Raw genomic sequence first — 15568 nt, forward strand, 5'->3', positions numbered from 1 at the left:
GTCACTTTGACAGACAGTGGGATGGAGAAAATTGAAATTAGACAATTCCTCAAGAACTGCATTGGATTTGGTCTTCTGCCCTAACAACAGTGACATTCCAAACTTTCAAATTTGTTTCTGAAGAAAAATTGAGTACATAGAAGCTGACGTTCTTACAAAGTACTTTCTCACATGTTATCACCAGTAAGCCTGTTGAGCTTGATGCTTGCCCAGCACCATCAAGGTATGTGTGTAGAATAAGTGGGGACTTCCTGGTGCTCCATTCTCCCAAGCCCTTCCTCTCTAGGTTTCCATTCTCTCACAAACAGACTCTGAAACCAGAATTCAAGTGTACACGGTTTATTTGGGAGGTTGTCCCCAAAAGTGCTAGTTCTAGTAGGACAGAGAAGGGAAAGACATGTTATATAAATAAGTTACCATTGTGATTGAATTCTGCTGGGGAGTTCTAGAAGAGAGTAGGGCCCAAGCCTTAGAATTATCCCCCCTGAGGCACAGGAGCTGGGGTATCTGTGCTCCCAGCAGTCATTGGTGGAGGGCTTCGGAGGATGCCAAGTCTACGTGTTCAGCTTGCCATGCTCACAGGCAGCGCGGGCTCTGTGAGGAGCCCTGCATGTCTGGGGAAGGAATTTGAGCTTTGATCTGAGGGCAGTAGTGAGCAAAGCAGGGCATCGCTGGCTGAATTCTTTAACAATAACCCCATTATGACCAATTCATGCTCAGAATTATCACACAATTGCACAAAATAATTTTTAAGATAATGAGCAATAGTTTAGTTTACCTGGCAGCATTTTTGCCCCTAGTGTACATAATAATAGTCCATAGTATCTCAGATTTGATGAACACAAATTAAAAATCAAAATACCAAAGCAGCAAATACCTTTATAAAGATCATCACCTTGTCGTTCAAGTTTTCCCTTTGTTTGATTTTTGGTCCCCACATATATTACAGTTACCTATTGCTATTCAACAAAATACTGCAAAGCTTAGTGGTTTAAAACAACATTTATTGTCTCACAGTTTCTGTGAATGGGAAATCCAGGAGCAGTGTACCTAAATGGGGCCTGGGGTTTTTCACCAGGTTACAGTTGAGTTGTTGGCCGAGGCTGCAGTCATTGAAAGGCTTGACCCCAACTGGAGGATCTTCTTTCAAGATGGTGTGCTCACATGGCCATGGGCTCCTTGCCTTGTGGACTCTCCATAAGACTACTTGAGTGTCCTTATGAGGTGTCAGCTGACTTCCTACATATTAAGAGTTACAAAAGAGAGAGAACAAAGAGGAAATTATAATGCCTCCTATGTGCTAATCTCAGAAGTTACTCTCCATCCCTCCCACCATAATCTCTTCATCAGAAACCAGTCACTAAGTACAGTCCCACATCAGTGTTAGGTCCAACTGCTCACCACTCAAAAGCCAATACTTGAGAGGCAAGATTGGTGGGAAGGAAGTTTGCTTTATTTCAGAAGGCAGGGTGAACTCATTTCCAAAGGCCGACTCCTTACTGACAATCAGCAGGCAAGAGCGCTCATAGGGGAGTTTCAGGGGTGTATAGATGGAGGGAGGGGGCTACAAGTAGAAACAACATAGTCAACTCTGACAGTCCTATCTTGAAATTGATCATGTGGTGGTCTGATCAGTGTCAATCTTGATTGTTTTAAGTACAGTTAATCTTCAGGTCCCAAGGTTGGTTTGTTCCCATTTTTTGAGGCCAGTTCTCAGAACCGTTGCAGCTTATGTCATGACTACAGCCTGGTCGTTGTATAGTTACATTCTTGCACATGGTAAGGGTTTTAGTATCTATGAAACAACTCAAAGGATATAGCTCAGAATATTATCTATAGCTCTTGAGGAAGAACTAAATGTCCTTGACATTTCTTAATGACTTAATTATTATTATTATGGTAGGACAGCATCACCAACTCAATGGACATGAGTTTCAGCAAGCTCCAGGAGATGGTGATGGACAGGGAAGCTTTGTGTGCTGCAGTCCATGGAGTCGCAGAGAGCTGGATATGACTGAGCAACTGAACTGAACTGAAAATATTATTATTGTGTCTCCTTTACTTCTGCATTTTCTCACTTATCTGATTAAATTTTTCTATAGGCAAAAAGCAAGAGACCTTCCTGCCCCTGCCATTTCTCAGATTCCTTCAGCTTAAAATATTCACTATGCCAAAGTGCCAAATGGGGTAGCATGTCCTCAATCCCATCACCGAGGACTCCATCAACTGTAAGGATGCAAGGAGTGCAGTCTTTGTGCACTCTTGCTAGAAACCAGTTAAATGACACTGGGGCCCCTGCCTTGCTTCCCTCCTCATCTGCCTTCACACAGCAGCCAGAGAGCTGTATCCTGAGGTCATTCAAATTGGATTACTACCCACCCTCAGCTACCATGGCTTCCTATCAAGCTTGGCAAAAATTCCAAAGTCCTCATCATGACTCCCCAGGGCCCTCATGAGCCTGGCATCTCCTGGATCCTTCATCCCCTTCCTCCTACTGTGCCTCAGCTCTGACAGACTCTGCCTGTGCCCTGTCTGTGTCAGACACCCTCCCATCCTGGGGCCTTTGGACTTGCTGTCCTTGTAAAAATGATTTTAACACAAATGAGAGCTCCTTTACCCCATGAGCACTTTAAAAGAAAACCCCTTTCTTTTCAGGAGATAAGCATAGGATGTAAAAGAACTCTTATCTGTACTTGGAAAATGTAATGCTCTCTCACTGACTAAAAGAAAACAAATTGGTTGCTGTTTTCCTATCTATAGTTGCAACACTCACTGCAAAGGTGATACAAAATGAAGAAGACATGCATACATATACATATATCAGTTGCTCCCTTGTGTCCGACTCTTTGTGATCCCATGGACTGTAGCCTGCTAGGCTCCTCTATCCCTCTATCCATGGGATTCTCCAGGCAAGAATCCTGGAGTGGGTTGCCATTCCCTTCTCCAGGGGATCTTCCTGACCCAGGGATCAAACCTGGGTCTCCCACATTGCAGGCAGATTCTTTACCGTCTGAGTCACCAGGGAAGGCCATAAACTTAGAAAATGTAATGCTCTCTCACTGACAAAAAGAAAAAAAAAGGATTACTATTTTTCTATATATATTTACAACTCACTGACAAAGTTGATACAAAATGAGGAAGACAACTAAGATTTTTAGATATTGGAGAATAAAGGAATTTCCATTTAAAGTGCTTCCATTAATGTGCACATTCAGTTTGCAAAATTCTGGTACAAATAAAAAACACCAAAATAAAAAACAAACAAAATCCTACCCCCTAAAACACACCCAACTTGGCACAACAGACTGGTTCCAAACAGGAAAAGGAGTACATCAAGGCTGTATATTGTCACCCTGCTTATTTAACTTATATAAAGAGTACATCATGAGAAATGCTGGGCTAGATGAAGCACAAGCTGGAATCAAGATTGCTGGAAGAAATATCAATAACCTTAGATATGCAGATGACACCACCCTTATGGTAGAAAGCGAAGAACTAAAGAGCCTCTTGATGAAAGTGAAAGAGGAGAGTGAAAAAGTTGCCTTAAAACTCAACATTCAGAAAACTAAGATTATGGCATCCAGTCCTATCACTTCATGGCAAATAGATGGGGCAACAGTGGAAACTGTGTCAGATTTTATTTTGGGGAGCTCCAAAATCACTGCAGGTGGTGACTGCAGCCATGAAATTAAAAGATGCATACTCCTTGGAATGAAAGTTATGACCAACCTAGACAGCATATTAAAAAGCAGAGACATTACTTTGCCAACAAATGTCCATCTAGTCAAGGTTATGGTTTTTCTAGTAGTCTTGTATGGATGTGAGAATTGGATTATAAAGAAAGCTGATTGCCAAAGAAGTGATGCTTTTGAACTCTGGTGTTGGAGAAGACTCTTGAGAGTTCCCTGGACTGCAAGGAGATCCAACCAGTCCATCCTAAAGGAGATCAGTCTTGAGTGTTCATTGGAAGGACTGATGCTGAAGCTGAAACTCCAATACTTTGGCTACCTGATGCGAAGAGCTGACTCATTTGAAAAGACCCTGATGCTGGAAAAGACTGAAGGTGGGAGGAGAAGGGGATGACAGAGGATGAGATGGTTGGATGGCATCACCAACTCAATGGACATGAGTTTGAGTAAACTCCAGGAGTTGGTGATGGACAGGGAGGCCTGGCATGCTGCAGTTCATGGGGTCACAAAGAGTCAGACACCACTGAGCGACTGAACTGAACTGAATCACTTTGCCATACACTTCAGACTAGTAAAAGATTATAAATTAACTATACCTCAAATAAGAAAAAGAATAGTATGTATAAGATTTAAAAGACAAGCATAAAAAGGTGGTACAGATAAAAGATATCACTTCAGTTATCTGCTGTTAAAAGAACATTTATTTATAATCACAAGCACACCCACTTGCTATGATACCACTGCTTCCCATCATTGCAGATGACATAGGTCATCATTTCCTCATCTGGGCCTGGATTCCTCACCCAACTTGGAAGGAAGAGTGTCCCTCTGGGGACGACAGTGACCTGGCAGTTGAATTTCTCACAGCCCTCGTATTTTATTTTCCTCGTCGGCGTGCCCTCCACCACTTGGGGCAGGTAATGTTCCTGTAAGGCAGATTTCATGTAGGAGGCTCTCAACTGCTTCAGTTCCTGGCTGGCGATCTCCATGGCGGTCATTTTGGCAAATTCTCTCGGAGACATGGTCCCAGAGAGCAAGTTCTGCTGCAAGTGAGAATTGCAAGGGTTCTTTAGATTGGCCATTTTGCTGCGGATGCATGTTTTGTATTTTTGGAGGTTCTTGGGATGAAGGGCAAAAACGTGCGCTTCGATTTCTTGTGCCAAGTTGGGCCACACGTGGGCTCTAGACTGGCCTGGGGAGGAAGCAGTTAGAGCTTTGTACAGCAGCTCTGTGCATCTGGCTCTCACAGGCACTATGGGGTCCAGCTGCCCACTCACTGCCAGGTCAGTGGATTGAGGGTCCCAGGCACTGAAAGGCACTGCCTTAGGCTCCACTCCGCTGCAGCTATCTTCTGGCATGATCATTTCAACAGCTCCTGCCACATCTGGGGTTGTGAACAGAAAATTATACCTGGAGCCACCCCGTACCTCCTCCTCCTGATTTGGAGGAAGACCTTGATTTTCTTCTTGACTTCCACCCAGAGGAAATAGTTTAGGGCTGCCCTCCGGCTTGCAGAGAGTATCCTTATACAGCGCTCTCCATTCTGACAGCAGACGCTTGGCTTTCTGCTTCAAAGCCCCCGTGGGACAGTTTTTGAGGACTCTGTACACCGCCCTTACCACCCTCGTCTCCTGAAGGTGCTCTGGAGTCACATGCAGAGTTTCCAGCACAGTGAGGTGATGGCCGAGATCCTCAAAATTCCTTTAAGACATCAGCTGCTCGATAAGGGACTCTCTGGCCGCTATCTGGTTCTTGTCAGACATCGTTAGAGCTGCCAAGAAAAAAGGGCTTTCCATGTTCTCAAGCTTGTGTTTGCCAGGCACAGCTCCATCATACATGCATCGTGCTCTCTGCCAGTTACCTAGGCAGAGAAAAAGAAGAAGAAAGTCGCTCAGTCTTGTCTGACTCTTTGTGACCCCAGAGACTATATGGTCCATGGAATTCTCCAGGCCAGAATACTGGAGGGGGTAGCCTTTCCCTTCTCCAGGGGATCTTCCCAAGCCAGGGATAGAACTCAGGTATTCCGCATTGCAGGCAGATTCTTTACCATCTGAGCCAGGCAGAGAAAGAGTTAGGTAATAAAAGTGGGTGTGACATGTTAGAAAATGCAATCTGCAATGCAGTATGGTTCAGTCTCAAAAGTCTGAGTCTCCATAGTTAAAAACAACAACAACAACAACAAAAATAGTGGCCCTATAAACAGCCTCTGCAGTAACAATCACTTAAAGGAGGCTTGCTGAAAGAGCTGCTGTAACTTTCCCATCTCTACTTTTACAAATGAATGCCCTTTCCAGATCAAGACTAGTCAACTCCTGTGTGTGGAATTTGGTGGTTATGTTGGGAATGAAAACATGTCAATGTCAGCGTCCATGGGGAAAGGCTGAGGAGGCCAGACTATTTTCCCCCGTGTTCAGCTATTTAAACTGAAGTCCTTGCTGATTTTATAGTTTTACTTTTTTTTTTAATATATAGCTTTTATTGGCTGTACTGTGGCTTGTGGGATCTTAGTTCTTCAACCAGGGGCTGAACCTAAACTTTTAAAAAGATGGTAATACCAGACCACCAATCTGCCTCCTGAGAAATCTGTATGCAGGTCAAGAAGCAACACATAGAACTGGACATGGAACAACAGACTGGTTCCAAATCAGGAAAGGAGTACGTCAAGGCTGTATATTGTCACCCTGCTTATTTAACTTATATAAAGAGTACATCATGAGAAATACTGGGCTGGAGGAAGCACAAGCTAGAATCAAGATTGCTGAGAGAAATAACATTAACCTCAAATATGCAGATGATACCACCCTTATGGCAGAAAGCAAAGAAGAACTAAAGACCCTCTTGATGAAAATGAAAGAGGAGAGTGAAAAAGTTGGCTTAAAACTCAACGTTCAGAAAACTAAGATCATGGCATCCAGTCCCATCACTTCATGGCAAATAGATGGGCAAACAGTAGAAACAGTGGCAAACTTTTATTTTTTTGGGTTCCAAAATCACTGCAGATGGTGACTGCAGCCATGAGATTAAAAGACACTTGCTCCTTGGAAGAAAAGTTATGACCAATCTAGATGGCATATTGAAAAGCAGAGACATGGAGAAGGCAATGGCACCCCACTCCAGTACTCTTGCCTGGAAAATCCCATGGATGGAGGAGCCTGGTAGGCTGCAGTCCATGGGGTCGCTAGGAGTCAGACACGACTGAGTGACTTCACTTTCACTTTTCACTTTCATGCATTGGAGAAGGAAATGGCAACCCACTCCAGTGTTCTTGCCTGGAGAATCCCAGGGACAGCAGAGCCTGGTGGGCTGCCGTCTCTGGGGTCGCACAGAGTCAGACATGACTGAAGCGACTTAGCAGCAGCAGCAGTCACTGAAGTATTGATTACTTTCCATGGCTATCAACAGAAGGAAACTAGATTATTTTATACTGTTTTTAAAAGACAAAAGATATAAGGTATTTTAATTTCCACACTAAGAAGTAGCCGCTTCTATTTGGTGGTAAGATTTTAGTATCAGTGACTTTGTAACCTTGATTAACATCAGTGCTGTGGGTGTTCGAAAAAAAAGGTAAACTCTGACAATAGAGAATTTAGAAATCTAAAAGCCAAAATCATTTCAGGGTTAAAAAAAAAAAGTGTGGGGTGTGCTTTCTTGTATCTGAGTAAGTGTTTGTGAAAGGTCAGTACAAAATATTTTTTTCCCTGCAATCTCACTCCTTAATTTGATCTTCATGCTGTTAGGATGGCATTTTCCATTCATCTCTGTTTTCCTTTAATAAAGACTAAGAGATAAGGATATTAAAACAAAAAAGAAAAGCCGAGACATTACTTTGCCAACAAATATCCATCTAGTCAAGGCTATGGTTTTCCAGTAGTCATGTATGGATGTGAGAACTGGACTATAAAGAAAGCTTATAAAGCATTGATGTATGGATGGAGAACTGGACTATAAAGAAAGCACCAAAGAATTGATGCTTTTGAACTGTGGTGTTGGAGAAGACTCTTGGGAGTCCTTTGAACTGCAAGGAGATCAAACCAGTCCATCCTAAAGGAAATCAGTCCTGAATATTCATTGGAAGGACTGATGCTGAAGCTGAAACTCCAATACTTTGGCCACCTGATGAGAAGAATCGACTCACTGGAAAAGACTCTAATGCTAGGAAAGACTGAAGGCGAGAGGAGAAGGGGACAGCAGAGGATGAGATGGTTGGATGGCATCACTGACTCAATGGACATGAGTTTGAGTAAACTCCAGGAGATGGTCATGGACAGGGAGAGCTGGCATGCTGCAGTCCATGGGGTCTCAAAGAGTCGGACACAACTGAGCAACTGAACTGACTGACTGTGGCTTGTGGGATCTTAGTTCTCCAATCAGGGGCTGAACCTGGGTTCCCTGGAGTGGAAGCATGGAGTTCTAACTGCTGGACTGCCAGGGAATTCCCTGATTTTATAGTCTTGAAGTAGGACTTTTCTGAATATAAAAGCATGAAAAACAGAGCCAAAATAAGATGCTGTTGAGAAGTCCCAAGGAATCTACAGAAATGATGAAACACCACAGGCTGGGAGGCAGCTGAACGCAGGTCAGATGGGCCCCAACAGTCACCAGGCCACACGGTGCTGACGTCTAAGTCTTCTGAACATTGGGGTCAAGGTTCTGACTCTGCAATCCAGAGGGTTTAGGACTTTGGACTAATGGGTCCCTAGGCCAGAGTTTCATTCCATTTCCTTTCTCCGCACCCTCCCCCACCCCACCACCACTTGTAGATGTAAAAAGCTGGTTATGTCTGTGTGAACCTCATCCCGAGGAGGCAAAAGTTCATTTTATCTAACCCGTCTCTTTGTCTCTCCACCTAATGCACACAACCTTGCCTACAAAATACCCCTGGATCTGTATCTGCCTGTTTGGTCTAAATGTGAACATAAGCATTTTGATGGCAGGGATATCATCTTTTCCAGACTGCATGGACTCTTGTTTTATAGCACATGATATTAAATAACAATCACCAAAGACACACAGGTTCACAACACTGAAGTGATTACAGAGATAGTTAATGCAGTCTTCCTAGATACCATCTGACAAGTGCTGTAAAGTTTAAGGTCCTTTTAGTCAGCAATTCTATTTCTAAAAATTTACTTTAAGGAAATGAGAGATATGGAGGCTGTTTTAGTAAGAATTTTCTGCAAACTTAGAAGAAATGATGAGGTTCCAAATGTTTAGGCTTGCACATGAACATTCATAGCAGCATGGCTCATAACAGACAAAAAGTGGAAACAATCCAAATGTCTATCAACTGAGGAATCGAGAAACAAACCCTAATATATCCATACAATGGGATGTTGTCAATAAAATGAAATTCTGATACAGACAACATGGATGAGCCTTCAAAGCTTTATGCTAAATTGAAGACACAGAAGACCACATACTGTATGATTTCATTTACATGGGATGTCCAGAATACACAAATCTAGAGACAGAATGTAAATTCATGGTGGACGAGGGCTGGGATGGAGAGAATCGGGGAACAAGTGAGGTGAAATGAAGAGGTGGTGGCTATTAATGGGTACACAGCTTTTCTTGGGGGAGATACAAATTCTTCTCTCAAATTGACTGTGGTAACCATTGCACAGCTGTGAATATGATTTTAAAAAACCCATTAACTGTACACTTAAACTAGGTGAACTTATGGTATAAAAACTGTATCTGAACAAAGCTATTATTTAAAAACAACATCGAGGGAATGCCTTGGCAGTCCAGTGACTCAGTAGTCTCACTGCTGAGGGCCTGGGTTCAATCCCTGTTCGGGGGACCAAGATCCCAGAAGCTGTGCAGTGTGACCAAAAAAAAAAAAAAAGCTAAAAATTAATAAAAATAAAAACAACATCTAATTCCATTTATTTTTATCTTTACTATTTTTTTCTGGTCGTGCTGCACAGCTTGTGGGATCTAAAGTCTGATCCAAATTTTATTTAAAAATCACATGAGAAGAGAAAAGACTGAAAATAGATTTAAAAATTTCCTGACAGTGTTACTTTCTGAATGGCAAGCTCTTAAGTGATTTTTGTTTGTTCTTTTACTCTTTTTTTATATTTTCTATTGATGTATACACATGCACTGTTTTCCTAACCAGAAAAGTTATGGGTCTATTACAATTTCATGATAAACCCTATATGTTCCAGAGATCTGTTTACTGAAAAATGCCATGGTTCATGGATCATCCCAGTCCTACTGCCCCTTGGAATCAGGACACCAGAAGGGAAGCGCCTCACCTCACCTGTGACTGCATTCATATCGGCTCTCACCTTCCTCAGAAGCCCACTGCTGCACTGCAAACAGTTCCATCTCCCCTCAAACCTGATCCCCAAATAGGAACAGGTGATCACCCACAGCCACAACTCTGAGGTTCCTACTGGTTTTCCCCATTGCATAGTGCACATGATCAAGGTTCTGGGTCTTGTATTTTTACCACCTGGTGGTCTTTTTTATTTATTATTCTTTTTTAAAGTCAGATAACAAGAACTCAATGGGCCACTGATTCTGGATTGTAAGTGGTATTGTCTAATTATCGAGAACTGGTACTTCAAGATCCTTGTTTTTCCTTTGTGAATTCCATTTCTTTTTCTGAATGATCAGAATGAAGATCTATGTATTGATTAATTTTTTTGTACATAAAGTTTTATTGGAACACAATCCTACCCATTTACTTATATATTGTTCCTTTTAAAATTTTATTGTAGTTGATTTACAATGTTGTGTTAATTTCTGCTGTATAACAAAGTGATTCAGTTATACATGAATATTCTTTTTCATATTCTTTTCCATGATGGTTTATCACAGGATGTTGAATATAGTTCTCTGCACTCTACAGTAAGACCTTGTTGTTTATCCATTTGTATACAGCAGTTTGCATCTGCTAATCCCAAACTCCCAATCCTTCCCGCCCTCACCCTGTCCTCCTGGCAACCCCAGTCTGTTCTCTATGTCTGTGAGTCTGTTTCTGTTTCATAGATAGGTTCATTTGTGTCATATTTTAGATTCCATAGATAAGTGATATCATATAGTATTTGCGTTTCTCTTTCTGACTTATTCACTTAGTATGATAATCTCTAGGTCCATCCATGTTGCTGTAAATGTCATTATTTCATTGAAATCCACTGCAACAGTAGAAAGGGTCTTCCTAATAATCAAAGGCCCAGTCAACAAAGAGCAGGCAAGACAGCACAGAAAAATTAAAAATACACACCCTCACTTGCTGACTTCTGCTCTCAGCACTGTCCGCTTGAGATCTCGGGACCTGGAGGAAGTCAAGCAAGGGAGTCACGACGGTCCGGTCACAAGGAGCTCAGGGCACTTGAACCCTCCCCCATGTGTGGGAACGTTTCCTAGCAAGGACTCAGTCTCCTCATGTTCTACACTCATTCTGTACATATCATTACCTGAGAAAGCAGGATTGAACTGGGCTGGATGTCAGCAAGGGGGTTAATAAGACACTGGTCTAGAGTTCCCCCAAGGAGGTTAGGCAATCTTTAACTCAGGTCGAATTTCTCAATGAAAGGTCAGAGCTTTAAGGAGATTCAGAAGGCGAAGTTAATTGTAGCTTCAGGGCTTCAGGGAGATGGAAGCATTGTTTGTTGAAACTTTTTCTTTACTCATGGAAATCTACTGAAGTTAAAGGTTTCATATATATAAGCACTCTGCTCTTCATTTCATAACCCTTTTATTTACTGTTCCTCTACATTTTAAAATTTTTAATTGCGGTAAAAATTCACATATAATTTATGATCTTAACCATTTTGACATGGATGGTTCATTAAGTACACTGACACTATTGTGCAACCAGCTTTTGGAATGCTAGTTGTCTTGCAAAACAAATTGCACCTGTTCAACAGCTCTCCACTTCTTTCTACCCTGCACTCCCTAGTAACCATCATTCTACTGTCTGAGTTCGACTACTTTAGATACCTCATATAAGTGGAATCATACAGTATCTGCTTTTTTTGTGTCGGGCTTATTTCACACAGCATAATGCTCTCAAGGTTCATCCACATCGGAGTGTCTGTCAGAATTTCCCTCCTTTCAAGGCTAGATAATATTCCACTGGGTGGGTAGACCACATTGTGTTATACATCCATCTGCTGATGGACCCTTGAATTGCTTCCACCTTTGGGCTCTTGTCAAGAATGCTGCCATGAACATGAATGCATAAATATCTTTCTGCTTTCAATTCTGTCAGGTGTATACCCAAAAGTGGGGTTGCTGGATCATATAGGCATCCTATTTTTAATTTTTCGAGAAACTGTCATATATATATATATATTTTTTTTTGGAGGAAAAAGTGGCTTTATTACTTTGCCAGGCAAACAGGGAATACAGTAGGCTAGTACCTCAAGAACTGTGCGCCTCTCTTCCATAATTTCTGCAGCATTTCAATGATGTCAAACTTTCTATTCTCATGGTAGGACAGTCATGTTGATAGAAAGCAATTTATTGCCTTAGGAGGCTGTAGTATGTAAGCAACTGGGATATAAAATTTTGAGAACTTCCATAAAAAGATGAAGTAGGCTGTGTGTCCAGTTTAGAGTTCTACACAGTTCACTGAATAAATATCTGCTATGTATCTCATACACGATAGATGCTGGACCTAATGGGATACTCTCTGCCATAAAGGAGCTGACAGCCCAGCAGAATACAGACAATAAACTGGCAAATACAAGGACAGACACCGCTGCTAAGGGGCACACGTAGGAGGGATACACAAACCAAACCTCTACTTCCTGCTATCTGGTCGGCTCCAGTTCTTATTGCTTTCACTCTACACAAGACATTTTGTTAGAGGGATCATCTTCTCTTAGAGATTTCAGCAAAAGGCTCCCTCCTTTTCTTGCTTAAGGCCCTTCAGAGGTTCCCCTCTGCTCTCAGGATGGAGCCCAAGGTCCCTGGCCAGTAGTGAAAAGCCCCTTTCCAGCGTCCTTTGTGATCTGACTGAATCACTGGCAGGCACTTGCATCCCCCAGCTCAATGCCTTTGCTCCACTAGCTCTCTGAGCCTGTGTGTGGTTCTCACTCCTGCCTGCCAATCCGTGTCATCTGGAGAACTTACACAGCCAAAACAAAAACAATGCCAGGACCTCACCCCAGACAGAATGAATTGGAATCTCTGCAGGCAGGCCTGGGCACATTGAAGCTCTCCAGGTGACTGTGATCTAAACCAGAGCCATCACCACGGCCCTGAGCACACAGGCACAACTCCTCTCCTGCAGCAGGACTGATCCAGCTCGTGGGCCTCCACCCAAAGGCAGTTCCCGATATGCTCCTGGGCTGAATGCACACCACCTCTCTGACTTCACATTCTGCTGGAGGGAGCCTCATTAAATTGTGAAATGTTTAAAACAAAAAACGTGCTATGCACAACTCGCCTGAAAACCTTTTCTACAAATTCCAACCAGCGACTGCAATGTTTTCAGTGTCACTGTGTACCCAGTCCCCTGCATTCATTCCTGCACTTACCTCCTAACAGCAGAAAGCACTGCACATGGAGTAAGTCTGTGTGCTATAGACGCTCATCTCCATCTTCACAGGTACAGGGCTACCGCCATCTTACAGAGGAGGAAACCTGTTAAGAACATCAAATATTTGTACATTTTTCCCCCATGGTGCATATCACACTAAAGAGGAGAGTGAAAAAGCTGGCTTAAAACTCAACATTCAAAACACAAAGATCGTGGCATCTGCTCCCATCACTTCATGGCAAATAGATGGGGAAACAATGGAAAGAGTAAGGGATTTTATTGTCCTGGGCTCTAAAATCACTGCAGATGGTGACTGCAGTCATGAAATTAAAAGATGCTTGCTCCTTGGAAGAAAAGCTATGACAAACCTAGATAGCATATTAAAAAGCACAGACATTACTTTGCAAACAAAGATCCATCTCGTCAAAGCTATGGTTTTTCCAGTAGTCATGTAGGGATGTGAGAGTTGGACCATAAAGAAAGCTGAGCACCGAAGAAATGATGCTTCTGAACTGGGGCACTGGAGAAGATTCTTGAGAGTCCCTTTGACTGCAAGGAGACAAAACCAATCCATAATAAAGGAAATCAATCCTGAATATTCATTGGAAGGACTGATGCTGAAGCTGAAGCTCCAACTTTGGCCACCTGATGCAAAGAATTGACTCATTGGAAAAGACCCTGATGCTGTGAAAGACTGAAGGTAGGAGAAGAGGAAGACAAAGGAGGCATCATTGATTCAATGGACATGAGTTTGATCAAGCTCTGGGAGTTAGTGACGGACAAGGAAACCTGGTGTGCTGCAGTCCATGGGGTCGCAAAGAGTCAGAAACGGCTGAGTGACTGAACTGAACTGAACTGAATCACACTAAATAATTTTTTCTTGTCTGCTTTTCCTACACGACCACAGAAGAATGATGTCTGATTTAGTCACTGATACACATCTGGCAAACACCTGGCCAGGGCTCATTATTACTCAACAAGTTATCTCCTCTCTGCTTGTGAGCATCATCCTTTTGAACCACAGACTGGCTTGCTTGTACCCACTGCGCCTAAGCCCGTCAGTTTCTTCCATGGGAAACCAAACTTATCTCAATTTTAGTTTAGAAAATCCTTTAAAAATATTCGAGTTAAAAAACAAAAGCAGCACAGTGCCTCCTGTGGGCTAATCAGGACCCAGGAGTCAAGTCATTTGGGGATAAGGAAGGATTAGAAGGTACAGTTCCCAGAAGTATGATGAGTATGTTTGAGGGGTGGAGGGAGAATGCAACATCACACGATTAATATGAGAAATCAAAGGGATAGTCCTTACAAAGTTCTTAGAACTATGTCAACACTAAGCCCAACTGAGGATTATACAGCAATGAAGAGGAATAATATATATTCATTATATATACAATGAAGAGGTTTACATGTATCTACCATACCTGACCTTGTTTTAGAGCAGAGGTTCAGCAAACTTTTTTATAAAAGGCCAGATGGTAAATACTTTAGGCTCTGTAGTCCATCCAGCTTCTGTATGGACTACTCAGCTACACTGTTCTTGTAGCAGAACAGCAGCCACAAACAATAAAAATTGTGTTAGTGGGTGGTTCAGACCATAAAGAATCTGCCTGCAATGCGGGAGACCCGTGTTCCATCCCTAGATCAGGATGATCCCCTGGAGAAGGAAATGGCAATCCACTCCAGTATTCTTGCCTAGAGAATTCCATGGACAGAAGAGCCTGGTGGGCTACAGTCCATGGAGTCCCAAAGAGTCAGACACACCAGCCACAGACAATATATAAATGAACGGATATGGCTTTGCTACAATAAATCTCTTTTTCAAAGGCAGAAAGGCTGGATTTGGTTGCAGCCAGTGCTGTCCAACAGCAGTATAATAGCAAGCCAAAGAATTTAAAAATCTCTAGTGGCCACAGAAAAAAAAATAAACAGGTGAAATTAGTAATAAAGCAAAGTCGCTCAGTCCTGTCCGACTCTTTGTGACCCCATGGATTTAGCTACCAGGCTCCTCCCTCCATGGGATTCTCCAGTCAAGACTACTGGAGTGGGTTGCCATTTCCATCTCCTGGGGATCTTCCAGACCCAGGGATCAAACCTAGGTCTCCCACATTCCAGGCAAACGCTTTAACCTCTGAGCCACCAGGGAAGCCCCAAAGCTGGTAACAAATCAGGAATAACATAGAAGAGTTTAGACCTAAGATCTAAACAAAAAATTTAAATTTCTAGTCACAACCCAGGTACACCTCTGGCTATACAGGCAGCCTCTTCCTCTATGGCGAGAAATGATGCTGTCAGGAGCGTCGCAGTTTCTGAAGTGGCACAATACCGCTCTAGCGCCCTTCCGCTTTATGATGACCAATAGCAAATGTGCAGCGAG

At 42.6% G+C, this 15568-nt stretch overlaps 1 protein-coding gene across 1 annotated transcript; it reads right to left on the minus strand.

The window, feature by feature from the left end:
• Window positions 1-4319: 4319 nt before the first annotated feature.
• LOC112445410 (transcription elongation factor A N-terminal and central domain-containing protein-like) lies at window positions 4320-5527 on the minus strand. Its single transcript, XM_024988916.2, is given in 1 exon segment — window positions 4320-5527. A coding segment is annotated over 1 exon segment (1128 nt). The 3' UTR covers window positions 4320-4399.
• Window positions 5528-15568: the final 10041 nt, after the last annotated feature.

This window comes from Bos taurus, unplaced genomic scaffold (assembly GCF_002263795.3).
Source record: "Bos taurus isolate L1 Dominette 01449 registration number 42190680 breed Hereford unplaced genomic scaffold, ARS-UCD2.0 Leftover_ScbfJmS_1274, whole genome shotgun sequence".
In the NCBI taxonomy this organism is placed as follows: Eukaryota; Metazoa; Chordata; class Mammalia; order Artiodactyla; family Bovidae; genus Bos; species Bos taurus.